This window comes from Entelurus aequoreus, linkage group LG15 (genome assembly GCF_033978785.1).
Source record: "Entelurus aequoreus isolate RoL-2023_Sb linkage group LG15, RoL_Eaeq_v1.1, whole genome shotgun sequence".
NCBI lineage: Eukaryota > Metazoa > Chordata > Actinopteri > Syngnathiformes > Syngnathidae > Entelurus > Entelurus aequoreus.
The window spans coordinates 49,961,707-49,984,375 of record NC_084745.1 but is presented as its reverse complement, the minus strand read 5'-3'; the positions used below and the strand labels follow the sequence as shown (position 1 = coordinate 49,984,375).

Below are 22,669 nucleotides of genomic sequence, written 5' to 3'. Positions count from 1 at the left end.
TGGACTGATGCAAAGTGGAAAAGTGTTCTGTGGTCTGACAAGTCCACATTACAATTTTTTATTTTTTTTTTATTAAAAAAATAAATAAATAAAAACTATTTCTAAAACTAATAATATAACTTGTTTTTGGACATGCAGTTGTGGTCATTATACACGAAACATTTTTAAATGAATTAAAAATGGAAGACTAAAAAAGAAAAATTGTAAAAAGCTTTAAAACAAACTGTTTTTGTTTTGTACAAGCAACGTTGTAAATAAATGAAAATGTTAAAATATGAGCAATTTTTTAATATTTAAAAACAGCATTAGAATAAACTGATTTGTCTGAATTTAATAGTGTATACTGTTTTTGTACAAGTAACATTGTTTATCATAGACTAAAAAAAATGTAAAAAATTTTTAAAATAGAAATAAATAAATAAAATATTTTTAAAAAAAGTAAGCACTTTTTAAAAAGCTTCAAAACAAACTGATTTGGCTGAGTTAAATATTGTTTGTTTTTTTTGGCCAAGCAAAGTTGCGTACATCATAAAAGACGTTTTTTTTTATAAATAAAAAATGTATATAAAAATAATTATTAAAAAATTACATTTTAAAAAGCTTTTAAACAAACAGTTTTGAGCTATATACTAATACTAGATCATGTTTTGTACAAGCAACTGTGCTCATCATGAATTAAAAATAAATAAATTGAGATATGAAAATGCATATGGGTTTTTTTTGTTGTTGTTTTTTACTGTTTAGGCAGATTTTATATGTTTTGTTCTTGTATAACAACGTGGTGGTTATGATGGACTAAAAAAAATACAAAAACATTTTAAAATAAAAAGTAAATACAAAAATCTCCAAATAATTAAAGGTAAAATGTCTAAAAAAAGCTTAAAAAAGTTGTGTTTTTGTTTTATTTATCACAGACTAAAAAAATTAGGATGATTTTTTTTTTTCAACCAAAATAAATACAATTTAAAAATAATAATAAAAGTTTTTTATTTAAAAATTTAAGTTAAGCTAAGTTTAATAGTACATTGTGATTTTGTACACGCAACGTTGTTTTTATCATAGACTAAACTTTTTAATTTATTTTTTAAAATGGAAATACATTTCAAAAACTTAAAAATTGTTTTTTGTTTTTGTTTTTTGGGGGTGGGGGGGGTGGGGGGGGTGGGGGGGTTGTACAAGCAATATTTATCACAGACTTCAAAAAATGATGACGATTTTTTCTTCTAACCAGAATAAAGAAAATATAAAAATATAGTGTTTTTGAAAAAAAAATTTTGAGTTAAGTTAAGCTAAGTTTAATAGTACATTGTGTTTTTGCACAAGCAAAGTTGTGTTTATCATAGACTAAAATAAATAATTACATTAAATTGAAATTTATATTAAAAATACATTTAAAAAAACCTTCAACACTTGCTGTATTACTTTTTTATTTATTTAAATGACATAATATATTTTGTTTTTGTACAACAACCTTGTGGTTATGATGGACTAAAAAAAATTACAAAAACATTTTAAAATTTATATAAATACAAAAATCTCCCAAAAATTCAAGGTAAAATTTCTGCTTAAAAAAAAGAAGCTTAAAAACAGTTTTGTTGTGTTTGTACAAGCAATATTTTATTTTTCCCAGACTAATAAATGATGAGGATTTTTTTTTTTTTTAGATATTTCATTTTTTATTTAAAAAAGTTAAGTTAAGCTAAGATTAATAGTACATTGTGTTTTCGCACAAGCGTTATCATAGACTAAAATAAATAATTTAAAAAATGTTTAAAATGGAAATAAATATTTTTTTTAATATATAAAACCCTTTTAAAAATTCAAAAAAACCTTCAAAACTTGCTGTGTTAGCTGAGTTGAACAGCACATTGTGTTTTCACACGAGCAAAGTGAACGGAATATTTGTGCAAACGTCCTTCATTAGCGTCGGAAGATGAAAATATGGAGTACAATAGTTGGAAGCACTAATAATGTTTCCACAAACAAGGACTTTTAACAGAAGCTCATGAATTTTTGCTCAACGAGGGGTGTCCAAAATGCGGCCTAGGGGCCATTTCTGGCCCAAAGCTCTTTTCTTTTATTTTTACTGGCTTGGATACATTCTGACAAAATAAACACATCCTGGATGAAATCAATGTATATGCGTCATTTCTATGTGAAAATATTGTTGTAAATATATTCAAACTAGAAAACTGAGAAATGATGAAGCTTAACATTGAGCTCAGGTGTTTATGTTTGCCCGTGATTGTGCTTGAGATGATCCTTCAGGTGCATTGGAGTCCACCTGTGCTAGATTCAGCTGATTGGATATAACTTGCAAAGGCAAGGACTCCCTTTCCGTGCCTTTCAGCTTGGTTGGCTCCCAGTAACGATTTGTTTCGGTGGCATGAGTGCGTTGTCAGAGGCCCCGAATTAAATATTTACAAGTATTGATGCTCCAAGTTTATATAGTGGCCCCTGTCATACACTTGACAGTTTGTCTATAAGATGAAATACTGAAGTCTTACTCACACGTCCTCACTCCTAAAATTTCAACTCCAAGGGGAGGGTAACCTAACAAATAATGTTTTTTCTGCTGATGCACAGAAAACTGCTGCTTGTTATTCAAACAACCTGTGGGGATAATTGGCCAAAATGAGACTTTTTTTTTTTTTTCTGTGACAAAGCAAAGTTGTATTAATTAGACTAAGCGTTTTTTTCAATTGGGTAAAAAAATATTTATATATGAAAAATAAAACGTTTACAAATATTTAAAACCATGTTTTAATAATAAACTATTAATATAATTTTATTAAAATAAAATGTAATAATAAAATATTAAAAATTTAAATTTAAACAAATTGTACAATTTTAATACTGTTGTGTGTGTTGAACATAGACTATAACTTTTTTTTAAATAGAAATAAATGAAATATTAAAATATGTGTATTTATTTTATTTAAAATAAGCTGAATTTAATAACATTCCCTGTTTTGGTTGTTGCTTGTACAAATACACGAATACAGCAAACTGCTGCTTATTATTCAAACAACCTGTGGTTATAATTGGCCAAAATGTGAATTTTTGTTATTTTTGTCTGTGACTTTAATAACACAACTTATTTTTGGACAAGCAAAGTTGTGTTAATTATAGACTTAAGCATTGTTTTTAATTTATTAAAAAAAATAATTAAATACATAAATAAATTTAAAAAAAAAAAAAATATATATATATATATATATATATATATATATATATATATATATATATATATATATATATATATATATATATATATATATATATATATATATATATATATATATATATATATATATATATATATATATATATTTGTTCTATGTCGTGGTTTGGTTTTGGAATTGGATTGCATTGTTTCCTGCACTTGCCTGCCATCTCTGCATCCCGGGGTCCAAACGTACACCACACCATACTACTTCGACTTAGCAACTTTTTTTTAACGCAAACATTCCGCCTCTATTCAATGACGAATGATCCCAAAAAATCAACAATGTTTTTATTAAAAAACACAAATAGTTTTTCTTGCTTTTGTTTTGGACTCGTTTTTAAATACTGTTCTTAAACTGTGGTAGGTGTACCACGAGAGCTGCATGCGGCTCTTTAGCGCCGCCCTAGTGGCTACCTGGAGCTTTTTCAAAACTGTATGAAAATGGCAAAAGACGGGCAAACATTTTTTATTTTTGTTTTAATATGGTTTCTGTAATAGGACACACATGACACAAACCTTCCTAATTGTTATAAATCCCACTTTTTTATATTAAACATGCTTCACTGATGAGAGTATTCGTGGAGCGCCGTTTTGTCCCACTAATTTCGGCGGTCCACGAACGCACCTTAGATTGTTTACATGCACAACGATCTCGAACGCTGCCACAGAAAGACAAGTATTACGACGCTCCTTCTTTGTCTTAATTTGCCACCAAACGCTTTATGCTGTGCGTGAATGTGCAAAGGTGAGCTTTGTTGACGTTATTGACTTGTTGGAGTGTTAATCGGGTCCGTTTGGTCACTGCATGACTGCAAGCTAATCGATGCTAACATGCTATTTAGGCTGGCTTTATGTACATATTGCATCATTATGCCTCGTTTGTAGCTATATTTGAGCTCATTTAATTTCCTTTACTTATGTCCTCTGTGTATTTAATTTATATTTGCATCTCAGTCCCCGTTTTAATAATGTTTTTCAAACATTACATTTCAAAATTTCTGTCAACGAAGATTTGCGTCAGCCTGCGACACATAGTCATTTTGATAGTAGGCTAATACAGCTAATATAGACACTTACATCATGTGTTGCCTTCATTATAACACTTATATAAGACTTTTAAAGTCATTTTGATAGTAGGGTAATATAGCTAATATAGACACTTACATCATGTGTTGCCTTCATTATAACACTTATATAAGACTTTTAAAGTCATTTTGATAGTAGGCTAATATAGTTAATATAGACACTTACATCATGTGTTGCCTTCATTATAACACTTATATAAGACTTTTAAAGTCATTTTGATAGTAGGCTAATATAGACACTTACATCACGTGTTGCCTTCATTATAACACTTATATAAGACTTTTAAAATCATTTTGATAGTAGGTTAATACAGCTAATATAGACACTTACATCATGTGTTGCCTTCATTATAGCACTTATATAAGACTTTTAAAGTCATTTTGATGGTAGGCTAATATAGCTAATATAGACACTTACATCATGTGTTGCCTTCATTTTAACACTTATATAAGACTTTTAAAGTCATTTTGATAGTAGGCTAATACAGCTAATAGAGACACTTACATCATGTGTTGTCTTCATTATAACACTTATATAAGACTTAAAGTCATTTTGATAGTAGGCTAATATAGCTAATATAGACACTTACATCATGTGTTGCCTTCATTATAGCACTTATATAAGACTTTTAAAGTCATTTTGATAGTAGGCTAATATAGCTAATATAGACACTTACATCATGTGTTGCCTTTAGTATAACACTTATATAAGACTTTTAAAGTAATTTTGATAGTAGGCTAATATAGCTAATATAGACACTTACATCATGTGTTGCCTTCATTTTAACACTTATATAAGACTTTTAAATACATTTTTATAGTAGGCTAATATAGCTATTATAGACACATCGTGTGTTGCCTTTACTATAACACTTATACAAGACTTTTAAAGTCATTTTGATAGTAGGCTAATACAGCTAATATAGACACTTACATCATGTGTTGCCTTCATTTTAACACTTATATAAGACTTTTAAATACATTTTTATAGTAGGCTAATATAGCTATTATAGACACATCGTGTGTTGCCTTTACTATAACACTTATACAAGACTTTTAAAGTCATTTTGATAGTAGGCTAATACAGCTAATATAGACACTTACATCATGTGTTGCCTTCATTATAACACTTATATAAGACTTTTAAAATAATTTTGATAGTAGGCTAATACAGCTAATATAGACACTTACATCACGTGTTGCCTTCATTATAACACTTATATAAGACTTTTAAAGTCATTTTGATAGTAGGCTAATATAGCTAATATAGACACTTACATCATGTGTTGCCTTTAGTATAACACTTATATAAGACTTTTAAAGTAATTTTGATAGTAGGCTAATATAGCTAATATAGACACTTACATCATGTGTTGCCTTCATTATAACACTTGTATAAAACTTTTAAAGTCAATTTGATAGTAGGCTAATATAGCTAATATAGACACTTACATCATGTGTTGCCTTCATTATAACACTTATATAAAACTTTTAAAGTCAATTTGATAGTAGGCTAATATAGCTAATATAGACACTTACATCATGTGTTGCCTTCATTATAACACTTATATAAGACTTTTAAAGTCATTTTGATAGTAGGCTAATATAGACACTTACATTATGTGTTGCCTTCAGTATAACACTTATATAAGACTTTTAAAGTCATTTTGATAGTAGGCTAATACAGCTAATATAGACACTTACATCATGTGTTGTCTTCATTATAACACTTATATAAAACTTTTAAAGTCATTTTGATAGTAGGCTAATATAGCTAATATAGACACTTACGTCATATGTTGCCTTCATTATAACACTTTTATAAGACTTTTAAAGTCATTTTGATAGTAGGCTAATATAGACACTTACATCATGTGTTGCCTTCAGTATAACACTTACATAAGGCTTTTTTTTTTTTTTTTGCAACTCCAGATGGATTTTTATTTTTTGGTCCAATATGTCTCAACATTTTGGGTTTCCGACCTCTGCACTAGCGGCAAGCCAAAGAACCACTTGATTAAAGTACAGTGTTTTATTGTCCTATATCCAAACACAGTGTCACTGTCATGATGTGGTCGAACCTTCACGGAAAACCACGGCGGACGCGGGTCAGCGCTCGACTCCTCGAAGATCATCCTTCTCGATCTGGCCGATGCATTCTGTCCCGACGCGGTCGCGTGTTGGCGAGGGATGCGGCAGGGAAGGAGGCGGCAGCAGCAAGGTGCAGGTAAACAGCTTTTCATTCCAAAGAAGCAAAAATACAAAACCTAGTAATGCACGGAAAAAAACTCAAAATCAGCATAGCCTAGCGCCGGCATGGACAAAAGGCACGGAACAAAACTCATAACAGCCGTGACACTGAAATAAATAGTAAATGAAACCTCTGCCTTGTTTTTAATGAACACTTAAGCCTACTACGCGACTGTATTTTTGTAGTACTTGGTAAAAAAACAGCAGTGGTACAGACTATAAGGCGCACTTAAAATCCCTTTTTTTCTCAAAAGTCAACAGTGCAACTTATAACCCGGTGCGCCTGATGTAAGGAATCAAGTTTGGTTGAGCTTACCGACCTCAAAGCTATTTTATTTGGTACATGGTGTAATGATAAGTGTGACCAGTAGATGGCAGTCAAACATAAGAGATAAGTGTAGACTGCACTATGATGGCAATAGGACTAGGGATGATGTTCGAAAACCGGTTCTCCCGATTGTTCGATAAAAAAAGAACCGATTACATGGATTCGAATACCTTTTTGAGGAACGGTTCCCGTTATCGAAGCCACTATAGTAAAGAAGAAGATTTGGTTCTTTATTTCGAATCCCTGGGATCGAATCCCGTGTCACAGGAAATGACGTAGCTCAGTCATTCGGCGGCAGATACAGAAGCAACAAGAACAATGGACCGAAAAAAAACGCTCCAAGGCATGGCTTCACTTTACTAAGAAATACGACGAGGAAACGGCTATCTGCAATTATTGCCGGGCTTGGCTTTCCTGTAAGGAGAGCGGTACAACAAACATGTTGAAACATGTTCAGGCCGTACATAACCTTTTTCCTCTGCTTCAACCTGCAGTCCCAGTGAGAGTGCCGGTGAGTAACTAACATTAACTGTTGCCGGTTAATTTCCATATCTGCTCACTTGTAGACTTTAGGCTCAAATAACGTTACCTCTTATGTCAACCAGGACTGCAGTAATGTTAGCTAGACTAACGTTACCTAACCTTATTCAGTGGCTAACGGTAACGTTAACGTTAGCCTTTTTGTATGTGTCTGATAACGTTAACGGTATCTTGTAGCCTACACCACTCCAAAGTTTGCAGGTCTGTCTAATAAAAAATACAAATGAATGCAAGATTTTCCCTGCATTTATTTTTCTTAGGTGACCCAATTAAAGGGGCACTAACAGTCAATATTTATTTTATTTTTTTCTTTAAAAATATAAGTGAAGGCTGCCAAAAGTGAGTTTTTGTTAAACTAAGTATTGTGTTTTTTCCCCCATACACAACAACCTATCTGGATTCGATAAGAGAATCGATAAGGAATCGGTTCGATAAGAGGATTCGATAATGGCATCAAAATTGATAATTTCTTAACAAACATCATATGACTCAAGTAAACAATGCCAACATTTTATATGTTCCATTGAAAATATAGAACATTACACACGGCGCTCAAAAAATCTATCAAAATGTTTTAGTAGGACTTTGGTAAGCTATGAAGCCACACCGCTTGATGTATTGTACTGTGCTTCAACATACCAGTATTATTATGGTGTGTGTATAAGGTAAGACATATTGTTTTGCAAAATTATGCAAAAGCAACTTTTCTTACCTTCTGGTACCTGCTGATCTGTATTTGGGATCTGCATAAGTCCTGAAATATTGCGCACGTCCGTCTATGTGGTCCGTGCCGTAGTCGATAAGATTCTTCTTTTTCTCTATCTTCTTGTTATGGGACATTCATCCTCCGCTGTTGCCATTTCTAATATAAAGTACCGTATTTGTCGGATTATAAATCGCTCCGGAGTATAAATCGCACCAGCCGAAAATGCATAATAAAGAAGGAAAAAAACATATATACGTCACATTTTTAGGGGGAAAATTATTTGATAAAAGCCAACACCAAGAATAGACATTTGAAAGGCAATTTAAAATAAATAAAGAATAGTGAACAACAGGCTGAATAAGTGTACGTTATATGACCATTGCCGTTTTCTGCTGCATATTTCACTACTTCCAGCTTGTAACCTGCAGTATATATGATTTCCTTTTCGGTGCCATTTTTGTTCAGCTTTTCTCAGTTTTTATAAGTTACCGCCAACGTTGTAATGATCAATTTTCATAGGTACGGAAGTAGTAGCAGGTAGCATCTTTTTTTTTCACAATGCACTTCTGCCATGACCCGCCCCCGCCGAATTTTTATTGGTTGACGTGTGTGACGATTGCTGATATACGCCTAGTCTCTTACGTGAATGAGATAAATAATATCATTTGATATTTTACGGTAATGTGTTGATCATTTCACACACAAGTCGCTCCAGAGTGTAAATCGCATGAAAAAAACTGCGATTTATAATCCGAAAAATACGGTAGTGTAAAGTTCTTACTTTATATCTGTCAGTACACTCGCCATGAAAGCGCTAAAACATACCGGTGTAGTGAGTTTACATTATTCACCCAAGGAAATGTAGTTATTAGAGCGTTCCGGTCGGACGGTTTTTCACGGGACGCATTTCTGGTGTTGTTGTTTCCGGATGAGGAGATGCTGCTCCGTTATTGATTGAAGTAAAGTCTGAATATCGTTAAAACCGTTAGCTCCATCTTTTGACACTTCTTCCACTCCCGTCCTTGCACGCTACACCGCTACAACAAAGATGACGGGGAGAAGACGCTGTTGAAGGTGAGTCACGTAAATAAGACCGCCCACAAAACGGCGCATCCTGAAGCGACTGTCAGAAAGCGACTTGAAGATGATGTGTAAAACATCATCTATGCAACATTTTGAGCAAAGAACCACCATTACATGTTATGTAGACCACAAGGAAGTCTTTTACATTTAGAAAAAAACCCATAATATGACTCCTTTAATGCGCCTTATAATCCGGTACGCCTTTTGTATGAAAAAAGACCTGAATAGACCCGCTCATCCGAGGTGTGCCCTATGGTCCAAAAAATACAGTACTCTGATTGGCGATCAGAGGCAGGTGAATGCAATCACACGCATAGCAACCAGACGTAACTAAGGAGCCCTGAGAACGGAAACGAGCACAAACATGGGAAAATCATTACAAAAATACACTTGTTTTTAATGAACACTTAAGCCTACTACGCGACTGTATTTTAATGTTGGTCATTAGGTACTACTTAGAGAGCCAAGTGTTTTCTGAGGTAGTACTTAGTAAAAAAAAAAAAAAAAAAAAAAAAAAGGTTGAAAACCACTGCTGTACAGCAACAGATATACTTGAACTCAGTCAATACTCTAGAGCAGGGGTCACCAACGTGGTGCCCGCGGGCACCAGGTCGCCCGTAAGGACCAGATGAGTCGCCCGCGGGCCTGTTCTAAAAAAAAAAAAAAAAAAAAATTAAAAAAAAAAAAAATAATAAAAAAAAAAATTTTTTTTTTAAAAATTAAATCTACATAGAAAAAACACAATATACACTTTCAATCAGTGCATCAACCCAAACAACCTCCCCCATGCACACTCATCCACACCCACTCACACAAAAGGGGTTATTTCTTTCTGCTACCAATATTCTGGTTCCCACAACATAGACAACACATCTGCAAGGGACACAGTCCCTGAACACAACATAGACAACACATCTGCAAGGGACACAGTCCCTGAAGCACACATGATTGTATAGGCTGCTGGTCCACTAACAATTTCATTAATTACTATTTTTTTATGTAATTATTTTTATATTGTTTTACTTTCTTTTTTATCCAAGAAAATGTTTTTTATTTATTTATCTTATTTTATTTTATTTTTTAAAAAAGGGCCTTATCTTCAACAGACCAGGTTGTCAATGAAATTAGATTTGTTTAAAGGGTTTTTTAAACCAGGCCCAGTCCAGATAATGTCCAAGTCGGACTCAGCAACACACACCTTCATTCATGTACACAGAAAAAAATTAGGGAACACAACAGATTGCATATAATTTATAAACAAAATTACATTTTCAAAATAAGCATTTATGTACAGTCCAGATTATGTCCAGGTCACTCAAATGAGGGAACACAACAACAGATATCATATAATCTATAAACATAATTATACTTTCAAAATAAGCCTTTGAGGACTTCTCATCTTTTTTTTAATGTTTTTTGGCATCATTATCGTTTTCAACCATGTAACTTTCTAAAATTAGAAAATACTGAATAAATGTTTTAAAGAGAGTAATACTAAGTGAATATCTGTTTTTGGCCTTAAAAATAAACCTTTTACTGGGTACTATAATTAAATTGACTAAATCATGATTGTCAATGAACTCTCCTAAAATAACAGAAACCACATTAAGCTTCATAAACAAACCAATCCTTAAACATATTTTTTCAACTTCCACCCAAAACAAAGACACAATATGACAATACCAAAACAAATGCAGGGTGGATTCAGGCTCCTGACAACAAAATCGGCAATCATCTGACTCTGTCATATTCCATAATTTTAACATTTTCCCTGTGGGTAAGAAGTTATAAATAATTTTAATTTGAAAATAACGATTTTGCACATCGATAGTGGTTTTTTAGATTTTTATGAATATGGCATCCCATGGCAACGGGCAGTCAAAAAAGTCCTCCCATTTTCCATTTGTGTTGTATGAGGCAGCCTTCAAAGATTTATTTATTAAATAAAAATTATATATTTTTCTATTTATTTTAGTTCCTTTTTGCCAACTAGAATTTCTTATTAGAGGTTTACAAACTAATAATTTAGTAGTTCCATAATTAATTATTTGTTTCCATTTTTTCCCAATTACTCCAGTTAGTTGATAAAATGAAAAGCTTGAGCAAGCATCACCATACATAGCTCTAAATTAATCATACTTCATAATTTTACCATTCTCATTGATAATATCATTGACAAAAATGATTCCTCTTTCAAACATATTTTTCCAAAAGAAAGGCTTTCCATCTATTACAATATTAGAGTTCATCCATATTAACTGCTGCAAAATATCGTCTCTTTTTTCTGGCACATAAAATTGAAAACACCACTATGAGTGGATTGTTTCCTTTATGAACCCCGCCATGTTTCCCAGCAGACTCTCTGGGAGGGGATCACTTGTAAAAAAGGATACAATTTCTTTTGATACAGTACATGTTTTTTGTCCAACAGGACATTTGTGTACCACTCAATGTTTAAATACATCTTTGGAACAATTGATGCTTTTAAAGACAGACACATAGCTTCAAGGTTGAGAAGTTTCAGGCCCCCATACTCATACTCTTTGTACAAAACCTTTCTTTTAATTTTTTCTGGTTTGCCGTTCCAGACAAAATCGAAGACCCTCCGCTCATAAATCTTAAAAAAGTTTTGTGATGGAGCTGGTAATGACAAAAACTAATAAATAAATTGAGGAATAATTAACAAGTTGGCAATAGACATTTTACCATACAAGGTTAGGGATTTCCCTTTCCATAATTGCATACTTTTGTCCAGCTTTCTTAGTCGATTATCATAATTTACTGAGCCTAGATCTTCCAGATTTTCTGGGACAACAACACCAAGTATGTTAACTGGTCCATCTGTCCACAAAACAGTCACTTTGCATTCCATTCGAAAGGACGTTCCCTTTAGATTTCCGATCCTTAACATTTTACATTTATCATAATTAAGCTTAAGGCCAGATTGCTGTGAAAATATGTCCAAAAGATTAAGAAGGTTCCGCAAACAATGAGGACAAATCGTATCTTTGTGAATCAGCCTTTTCTGACGTGAACTTCATCAAGAACAAACACAGAACACGCCTCACTGATGCACATCTGCAAGACTCACTCAGAGTTGCAGTGTCAAGTTACACACCAGAGTACAACACACTAGTTAACAGCATGCAATGCCAGGCTTCCCACTAACTGACAAAGAAACAGATAACAGATTTGGTGTCCAGTTCAAAGTGTGACATGATTTAAAAATTTGAGAGTTTACTTTTGTATTTTACATGAGTTATTATTTGTACAAACATGGTGCAAAGTAATTCATGATTTGTTAAAAAATGTTAGTGGCTAGCTAGTTAAAATGGGATATTGTGATTTCACAAGACTGTCTTAGAAGTGATCATTTGAAAATGTTCAATTTGAAAAATGTGCACTTAGAGAAAATATAAAAATAAAGTGTTGCATATTGATATTTATCTGTTTCTATATATATTTATTGTGAGAAATCATTAAGATGATCAGTGTTTCCACAAAGATAAATATCATTAATTATTAATATTAACAGAGTTAAAGGTAAATAGAGCAAATTGGCTACTTCTGGCAATTTATTTAAGTGTGTATCTAACTGGTAGCCCTTCGCATTAATCAGTACCCAAGAAGTAGCCCTTGGTTTCAAAAAGGTTGGTGACCCCTGCTCTAGAGTGTGTTTTAGAGATGTCCGATAATATCGGACTGCCGATATTATCGGCGGATAAATGCTTTGAAATGTAATATCGGAAATAGGGCTGCAACAACTAATCTATTAAAATCGATTATAAAAATAGTTGCCGATTAATTTAGTCATCGATTCGTTGGATCTATGCTATGCGCATGCGCAGAGGCTATATTTTTATTTTTTTTAATTTTTTTTATAAACCTTTATTTATAAAGTGCAACATTTACAAACAGCTAACAAACAATAATCAAAATAAGTATGGTGCCAGTATGCTGTTTTTTTTCAATAAAATACTGGAAAGGATGGAAACGTAGTTTGTCTCTTTTATCCGATTATTAATCAAAGTAATAATCGACAGATTAATTGATTATCAAATTAGTTGTTAGTTGCAGCCCTAATCGGAAATTATCGGTATCGGTTTCAAAATTATCGGTATCGGTTTTATAAAAAGTAAAATGTATGACTTTTTAAAACGTCGCTGTGTACACGGACGTAGGGAGAAGAACAGAGCGCCAATAAACCTCAAAGGCACAGTCACATAATATCTACGGCTTTTCACACAAACATAAGTGAATGCAATGCATACTTGGTCAACAGCCATACAGGTCACACTGAGGGTAGCCGTATAAACAACTTTAACACTGTTACAAATATGCGCCACACTGTGAACCCACACCAAACAAGAATGACAAACACATTTCGGGAGAACATCCGCAGCCGTAACACAACATAAACACAACAGAACAAATACCCAGAACCCCTTGCAGCACTAACTCTTGCGGGACGCTACAATATACACCACCGCTACCTCCACCTCAACCTCCTCATGCTCTCTCAGGGAGAGCATGTCCCAAATTCCAAGCTGCTGTTTTGAGGCATGTTAAAAAAAAATAATGCACTTTGTGACTTCAATAATAAATATGGCAGTGCCATGTTGGCATTTTTTTCCATAACTTGAGTTGATTTATTTTGGAAAACCTTGTTACATTGTTTAATGCATCCAGCGGGGCATCACAACAAAATTAGGCATAATAATGTGTTAATTCCACGACTTTATATATCGGTATCGGTTGATATCGGTATCAGTAATTAAGAGTTGGACAATATCGTAATATCGGATATCGGCAAAAAAAGCCATTATCGGACATCTTTAGTGTGTTTGGTATCTGATGAATATCCGCCAAAAAGTTTGTGAAGGTCCCCTCAGCGGCGTCCTTTTTCACCACGCGTGAAACCCAGCTGTCAAATGTGCCGTGCTGCGTGGAGAATTGAAATAGACCTGATGCCGTTTGGGGAGACCACTCATCCTACGTCGCCCGCCTCAAGCATCTGTCGCCCAACCTGAGAATGTGGCTTCGCCGGAGTCAAAACGACTCCCCGTAGTATCGGGACGGCGACTTGTGCAAAGTGTCTGACGGCGGCGTCGTTTTTAAATTGTCGTGCATGTGCGGAAAGAACAAATCGATTTGACCAATTCCAACCATTTTCTTTTTTCGTCATCCAAACAGATAAAACGTTACTAGCTTTAGTAAATAAAACACAAATTAATGGCCTACTGAAATTAATTTTTTAAAATTCAAACGGGGATAGCAGATCCATTCTATGTGTCATACTTGATCATTTCGCGATATTGCCATATTTTTGCTGAAAGGATTTAGTATAGAACAACGACGATAAAGTTGCAACTTTTGGTCGCTGATAAAAAAAAGCCTTGCCTGTACCGGAAGTAGCGTGACGTCACCGGAGGAAGGACTCCTCACATTTCCCCATTGTTTACAATGCAGCGAGAGCGATTCGGACCGAGAAAGCGACGATTACCCCATTAATTTGAGCGAGGATGAATGATTCGTGGATGAGGAAAGTGAGAGTGAAGGACTAGAGAGGCAGTGCAGGACGTATCTTTTTTCGCTCTGACCGTAACTTAGGTACAAGCTGGTTCATTGGATTCCACACTTTCTCCTTTTTCTATTGTGGATCACGGATTTGTATTTTAAACCACCTCGGATACTATATCCTCTTGAAAATGAGAGTCGAGAACGCGAAATGGACATTCACAGTGACTTTTATCTCCACGACAATACATCGGCGAAGCTCTTTAGCTACTGAGCTAACGTGATAGCATCTGGCTCAAATGCAGATAGAAACAAAATAAATAAATCCCTGACTGGAAGGATAGACAGAAGATCAACAATACTATTAAACCATGGACATGTAACTACACGGTTAATAATTCCCAGCCTGGCAAAGCTTAACAATGCTGTTGCTAACGACGCCATTGAAGCTAACTTAGCAACGGGACCTCACAGTGCTATGATAAAAACATTAGCGTTCCACCTACGCCAGCCAGCCCTCATCTGCTCATCAACACCCGTGCTCACCTGCGTTCCAGCGATCGACGGAAGGACGAAGGACTTCACCCGATCATCCGTGCTGTTTGCGGCTAGCGTCGGCTAGCGCTTCTGCTATCCAAGTAAGTCCTCCTGGTTGTGTTGCTACAGCCAGCCGCTAATATACCGATCCCACCTACAACTTTCTTCTTTGCAGTCTTCATTGTTCATTAAACAAATTGCAAAAGATTCACCAACACAGATGTCCAGAATACTGTGGAATTTTGAGATGAAAACAGAGCTTTTTTGTATCGGATTCAATGGGGTACCAATACTTCCGGTTCAACGATTGACGTCACGCGCATACGTCATCATATATAGACGTTTTCAACCGGAAGTTTTGCGGGAAATTTAAAATTGCACTTTATAAGTTAACCCGGCCGTATTGACATGTGTTGCAATGTTAAGATTTCATCATTGATATATAAAATATCAGACTGCGTGGTCGGTAGTAGTGACTTTCAGTAGGCCTTTAAAGTGGCCCTGTAATGACGACATTTGCACTTATTTAATCATTCTAGATCTAAAATGTGGTCTACAGGTAAAATTCTCCACAAACTAGACAGAGTAGTGATTGTGGAGGGGGGCGTGGTCTGCGGGCCTGCCGCAGAGCTGGGTGTGTAAGGACCGGCCTCGAAGCACAGTTGGCAGGTGATTGGATTACCCAGCTGGGGATGATCATCCAATCACCTGCCATGCTTATTAGCAGCAGCCGGGCCGAGACACAAAAAAGGGAGGTTGGAGTTGCTAATGGACAGACACACGCGCACGAGAGTCTGAACAGAAGACGACCAGAAAGACTGCCATATTTATTATTGAAGTCACAAAGTGCATTATTTTTTTTAACATGCCTCAAAACAGCAGCTTGGAATGTGGGACATGCTCTCCCTGAAATAATCCTGATACCCACTACAACTATGGGAAATACTGTACTTTGACTTTCACAAAGTGCATTTTAAAAAAAAAAAATTAAAACATGCTTCAAAACAACAGCTACAAAAACAATGAAGGCACACAACTTCAGTCCAGAGTATACTATAAACTGGGCTCAATCTGCCCTGTTCTTAACGTATTCGTATGAGTAACAAAAATGTGCAAATAAAAACAAGAAAGGCACAAAAATTCAAAAAAACTGCGGAGGTAGATTTTTCTGAATGAAAACAAGCATCTGCAAGGGGTTCTGGGTATTTGTTCTGTTGTGTTTATGTTGTGTTACGGTGCGGATGTTCTCCCGAAATGTGTTTGTCATTCTTGTTTGGTGTGGGTTCACAGTGTGGCACATATTCGTAACAGTGTTAAAGTTGTTTACATGGCCAATCCAATCCACTTTCAATCCACTTTATTTATATAGCACATTTATACAACAAAATGTTTCCAAAGTGCTGCACAACAATATTAAAAACAATATTCAAATATTATCCTTAGCTCCACCAATGACTGAATAAAAACAAAAAATAAATACATATACAACCAATATAAAAAACAACAACAATATAAAATAAATATGATTAAAAACGATTTTAAAGGGTAAAACCAATTAAAACAGTAAATAGAAATCAACATTTTAAAAACACAGAGGACAACAGAAGACCACACAACTCACGTAGTGTTAAAAGCCAGAGAATAAAAGTGAGTCTTAAGACGAGACTTAAAACACTCCACTGTGGGAGCAGTTCGGACATGGAGGGGCAGAGTGTTCCAGAGCTTAGGGCCGACCACAGAGAAGGCCCCTGTCTCCCCTGGTTTTAAGTCTGGTCTTGGGCACTACGAGCTGGAGCTGGCTCTTGGACCTCAGCGCGCGCAGGTTGTAAATTTGGATGAGGTCTGAGATATATTGGGGTGCACCCTCAGTGTGACCTGTATGGCTGTTGACCAAGTATGCGTTGCATTCACTTGTGTGTGTGAAAAGCCGTAGGTATTATGTGATTGGGTCGGCACACAAAGGCAGTGCCTTCAAGGTTTATTGGCGCTCTGTACATCTTCCTATGTCCGTGTACATAGCGGCGTTTTAAAAAGTCATACATGTTACTTTTTGAAAACCGATACCGATAATTTAGAAAACCGATACCGATAATTTCCGATATTTACATTTTAAAGCATTTATCGGCCGATAATATCGGCAGTCCGATATTATCGGACATCCCTAATCTGAAGTTGTCTTTATGTTTTAGTTTTAATGACGTGATTTTAATAGTCCGGCCCGAGTGTGCACAGATTGTCCTCCATGTGGCCCCTGAGCTAAAATGATGCCAGAGGTGCATCAACCAAGTATTGAGCAAAGGCTGTCAATACCATTGTACATGTAATTTTTAGTTTTACTTTTAATATATTAGTAAACGCATTTAAAAAAAAAAAAAAAAATTGTTTTAATTTGTTCCATTTTGAAATAAGGCGATAACATAACAAAATGTGGAAAAAGTGAAGAGCTCTGAACGCACTGTATAGGAATATACTGTTTTAGTAAAAATGTTTTATTTTTTTATTTTTTTATTAAATCAACATAGAAAAAACACACGATACACTTTCAACTAGTGCATCAACCCCAAAAAAAACCCTCCCTCCCCCATTCACACTCATACACACCCACTCACACAAAAGGGGTTGTTTCTTTCTGCTACCAATATTCTGGTTCCCATAACATGGACAACACTTCTGCAAGGGACACTGAAGCACACTTGATTGTATGTGCTGCTGGTCCACTAACATTTTCATTGAATTACTATTTTTTTTATATGTAATTATTTTTGTATTGTTTTACTTTCTTTTTTATCCAAGAAAATATTTATTCATCTTATCTAAAAAAAAGGACCTTATCTTCACCAGACCAGGTTGTAAATGAAATTAGATTTGTTTAAAGGTTTTTTAAAACCAGGTCCAGTCCATATAATGTCCAAGTCGGGTTCAACAACACACACCTTCATTCATGTACGCTGAAAAAAAAATAAAAAAATTCGGAACACAACAGATTAAATACTATATAAACAAAATTACATTAAAAAAATAAAAATAAAATTATGTACAGTCCAGATTATGTTCAGGTCCCTCAAAATTAGGGAACGCAACAACAGGTGGCATATAATCTATAAACATAATTACACATTTAAAAAAAAATGTTTTAAAAATTCACATTGTCATTGAGGGGCATTATCTGTAGAATTGTAATAAGTAATTAATTTGTTCCATTTTGAAATAAGGCGGTAACATAACAAACTGTGGAAAAAGTGAAGAGCTCTGAACGCACTGTATAGGAATATACTGTTTTAGTAAGTTTCTGTATGCATGTCTTTGTAAAAAAAATATATTTTGTAATTCAGGGATGTTAGCTTCCAGCGCCATCAGGGCGGCACGATGTCAGGCGGGACCAGAAGTGATTGAGAAGTGAAACTATGAGATGACACGTCGCCTCAAAACAAAAACGTCGGAAAGAAGCCACGGGGATTCCCCACTTTGTCATACCCACTCCCGGTACTTTCACGTATTTGACGTCACGATCGTTGAGGTGTTCAGGGACACTCTGGAAATGTGGAAAGATAACAACGTTGTGACTTCCTCTTGGCTGATGGATGCCAATTCGTCATTCCACGGAGAGGAGATAAGTGTTGATGTTTGCAGTGAGATGGGGAACACAGATCTGGAGTCTTGTCTATAAAACTGTGCGTCTGCAAATGGTTAGGTTGTGCGTGGGGAAAACATGTACACAACTTTGTGCGTACGCCCGGAGCCTCTGTTTTAACTACCAGATTTTTCGGACTATAAGGCGCACTTAAAATCCTTTCATTTTCTCAAAACTCAACAGTGCACATTATAAGCCGGTGCGCCCTAATGTACGGAATAATTTTGGTTGTGCTTACCGACCTCGAAGCTATTTTATTTGGTTCATGGTGAAATAAGTGTGACCAGTAGATGGCAGTCACACATAAGAGATATGTGTAGACTGCAATATGACTCAAGTAAACAACACCCAAATTGTATATCCATTGAAAATATAGACCATTACACACGGCACTCAAGAATGTATCACAATGTTTTAGTAGGACTTTGGTAAGCTATGAAGCCGCACCGCTTGATGGATTGTACTGTGCTTCAACATAGGAGTATTATTATGGTGTGTGTATAAGGTAAGACTTAGATTTAGACTTAGACTTCCTTTTTATTGTCATTCAAATTTGAACTTTACAGTACAAATAACGAAATTTTGTTGCATTAGCTCATGGTAGTGCAGGATAAAAAAGCAATAAGGTGCAGATATAAATAAAAAAATATGTTACTGTACAGATACACTCCCGTTCAAAAGTTTGGGGTCACATTGAAATGTCCTTATTTTTGAAGGAAAAGCACTGTACTTTTCAATGAAGATAACTTTAAACTAGTCTTAACTTTAAAGAAATACACTCTATACATTGCTAATGTGGTAAATGACTATTCTAGCTGCAAATGTCTGGTTTTTGGTGCAATATCTACATAGGTGTATAGAGGCCCATTTCCAGCAACTATCACTCCAGTGTTCTAATGGTACAATGTGTTTGCTCATTGGCTCAGAAGGCTAATTGATGATTAGAAAACCCTTGTGCAATCATGTTCACACATCTGAAAACAGTTTAGCTCGTTACAGAAGCTACAAAACTGACCTTCCTTTGAGCAGATTGAGTTTCTGGAGCATCACATTTATGGGTGTCAATTAAACGCTCAAAATGGCCAGAAAAAGAGAACTTTCATCTGAAACTCGACAGTCTATTCTTGTTCTTAGAAATGAAGGCTATTCCACAAAATTGTTTGGGTGACCCCAAACTTTTGAACGGTAGTGTAAATATATTGCACTTTTGTATATGCATCTACGTTTATGGATGTATGTTATATTGTCTTTATATTCCAGTGAGTTAATCCATTTTTGGGGGGAATTGAGAGGATTATTATGATGCGTTCAAGAGTCCTACGGCCTGAGGGAAGAAGCTGTTACAGAACATATTATCCGGCGTTTTGTTTCGCAATATTATGCAAAAGCAACTTTTCTTACCTTCTGGTACCTGCTGATCTGTATTTGGGATCTGCATAACTCCTGAAAATTTGCGCGCGTCCGCCTTTGTAGTCCGTGCCGACACCGTAGTCTATAAGCTTCTTCTTTTTCTCTATCTTCTTGTTATGGGACATTCATCCTCCACTGTTGCCATTTCTAATTTAAAGTAGTGTAAAGTTCTTACTTATATCTGTCAGTAAACTCGCCATGAAAGCGCTAAAACATACCGGTGTTGTGAGTCTACATTATTTACCCAAGGAACTTTAGTTATTAGAGAGTTCCGGTCGGACGGTTTTTCACAGGACACATTTTCGGCGGATGAGGAGATGCTGCTCCGTTATTGATTGAAGTAAAGTGTGAATGTCGTTAAAACAGTTAGCGCCATCTTTTGACACTTCTTCCACCCCCGTCCTTGCACGCTACACCGCTACAACAAAGATGACGGGGAGAAGACGCTGTCGAAGGTGAGCCACGTAAATAAGACCGCCCACAAAACGGCGCATCCTGAAGCGACTGTCAGAAAGCGACTTGAAGATGATGTGTAAAACATCATCTATGCAACATTTTGACCAAAGAACCACCATTACATTTTATGTAGACCATAATAATTGGCATGAGAATGACAGTCGAAATGACGGAATACCCCACTGTTTGCTCCCTAAATGTGTGCTCACATGCACCACCAAGCTGAGTCCACATTGGCTGATTCCCACAGATACAAACGTGTGCATGCAGAAATAAAGTACACAGCACCGCAATGTCCCAAATGGTGACACAGACAATAGACGGACCAAATGTTGGGTCAAATAAAGGCACAAAGATATACAGAACGTCAAAAATCATGAGTCTACTGAAAATATTTCATGATATGTTTTAATGCAGGGGTCGGCAACCGGAAACATTTTAAAGCATTTATCGGCCGATAATATCGGACATCTCTACTGTATGTATACTTTTGACCCAGCAGATTTGCTCACATTTTCAGTAGACCCATAATAAATTCATAAAAGAACCAAACTTCATGAATGCTTTTTGTGACCAACAAGTATGTGCTCCAATCACTCTATCACAATAAAATAAGAGTTGTAGAAATGATTGGAAACTCAAGACAGCCATGACATTATGTTCTCTACAAGTGTTTTTGACCACGACTGTATATACTTATATGCGTATTGGCCTTTTATTAATATCTTGATATTTTTAGGCCATGTCACGATACACGATATATATCTCCATATTTTGCCTTAGCCTTGAATGAACACTTGATGCATATAATCACAGCAGTATGATGATTCTATGTGTCTACATTAAAACATTCTTCTTCATACTGCATTAATATATGCTCATTTTAAACTTTCATGCAGAGAGGGAAATCACAACTAAGTCAATTGACCAAAAGTGTATTTATTAAAGGCCTACTGAAAGCCACTACTACCGACCACGCAGTCTGATAGTTTATATATCAATGATGAAATCTTAACATTGCAACACATGCCAATACGGCCGGGTTAACTTATAAAGTGCAATTCTAATTTCCCGCCACACTTCCTGTTAAAAACGTTTTATTATGCTGACGTATGCGTGTGACGTCACGAGGACAAGGGAAGTATTCGGAGCCGGAGAATCCTATACAACAAGCTCTGTTTCATTTCATAATTCCACGTTGTAGGTGGGATCGTTCGATGTATTAGCGGCTGGCTGTAGCAACACAACAAGGACTTAGCAGACGCCTAACCGATGCTAGCCGCCAAACCCACAGATGAAGTCCTTCGTCGCGCCGTCGATCGCTGGAACGCAGGTGAGCACGGCTGTTGATGGGCAGATGAGGGCTGATGAATGGGCAGATGAGGGCTGGCTGGCGTAGGTGGAGCGCTAATGTTTTTATCATAGCTCTGTGAGGTCCGGTTGCTAAGTTGCTAAATTAGCCTTAGCGTCATTAGCAACAGCATTGTTAAGCTTTACCAGGCTGAGAATTATTAACCGTGTAGTTACATGTACATGGTTTAATAGTATTGTTGATCTTCTGTCTATCCTTCCAGTCAGGGATTTATGTATTTTGTTTCTATCTGCATTTGAGAACGATGCTATCACGTTAGCTCAGTAGCTAAGTGTGTCACCGATGTATTGTCATGGGGATAAAAGTCACTTTGAATGTCCATTTCGCGTGCTCGACTCTCATTTTCAAGAGGATATAGTATCCGAGGTGTTTTAAAATACAAATCCGTGATCCACAATAGAAAAAGGAGAGAGTGTGGAATCCAATGAGCCCTTGTACCTAAGTTACGGTCAGAGCGAAAAAAGATACGTCCTGCACTGCCTCTAGTTGTTCACTCTGACGTTCCTCATCCACAAATCTTTCATC

The 22,669-nt window shown here is 35.6% G+C and overlaps 1 protein-coding gene across 1 annotated transcript in view; it reads left to right on the top strand.

Moving 5' to 3' along the window:
- Nucleotides 1–6,383: 6,383 nt before the first annotated feature.
- Nucleotides 6,384–22,669, top strand: part of LOC133630325 (netrin-G1-like) — a 168,732-nt gene continuing 152,446 nt past the window's right edge. Inside the window, exon 1 of the mRNA XM_062021888.1 lies at nt 6,384–6,541. Coding sequence (XP_061877872.1) covers nt 6,384–6,541 — 158 coding nt within the window. The remainder of the gene's footprint in view (nt 6,542–22,669) is intronic.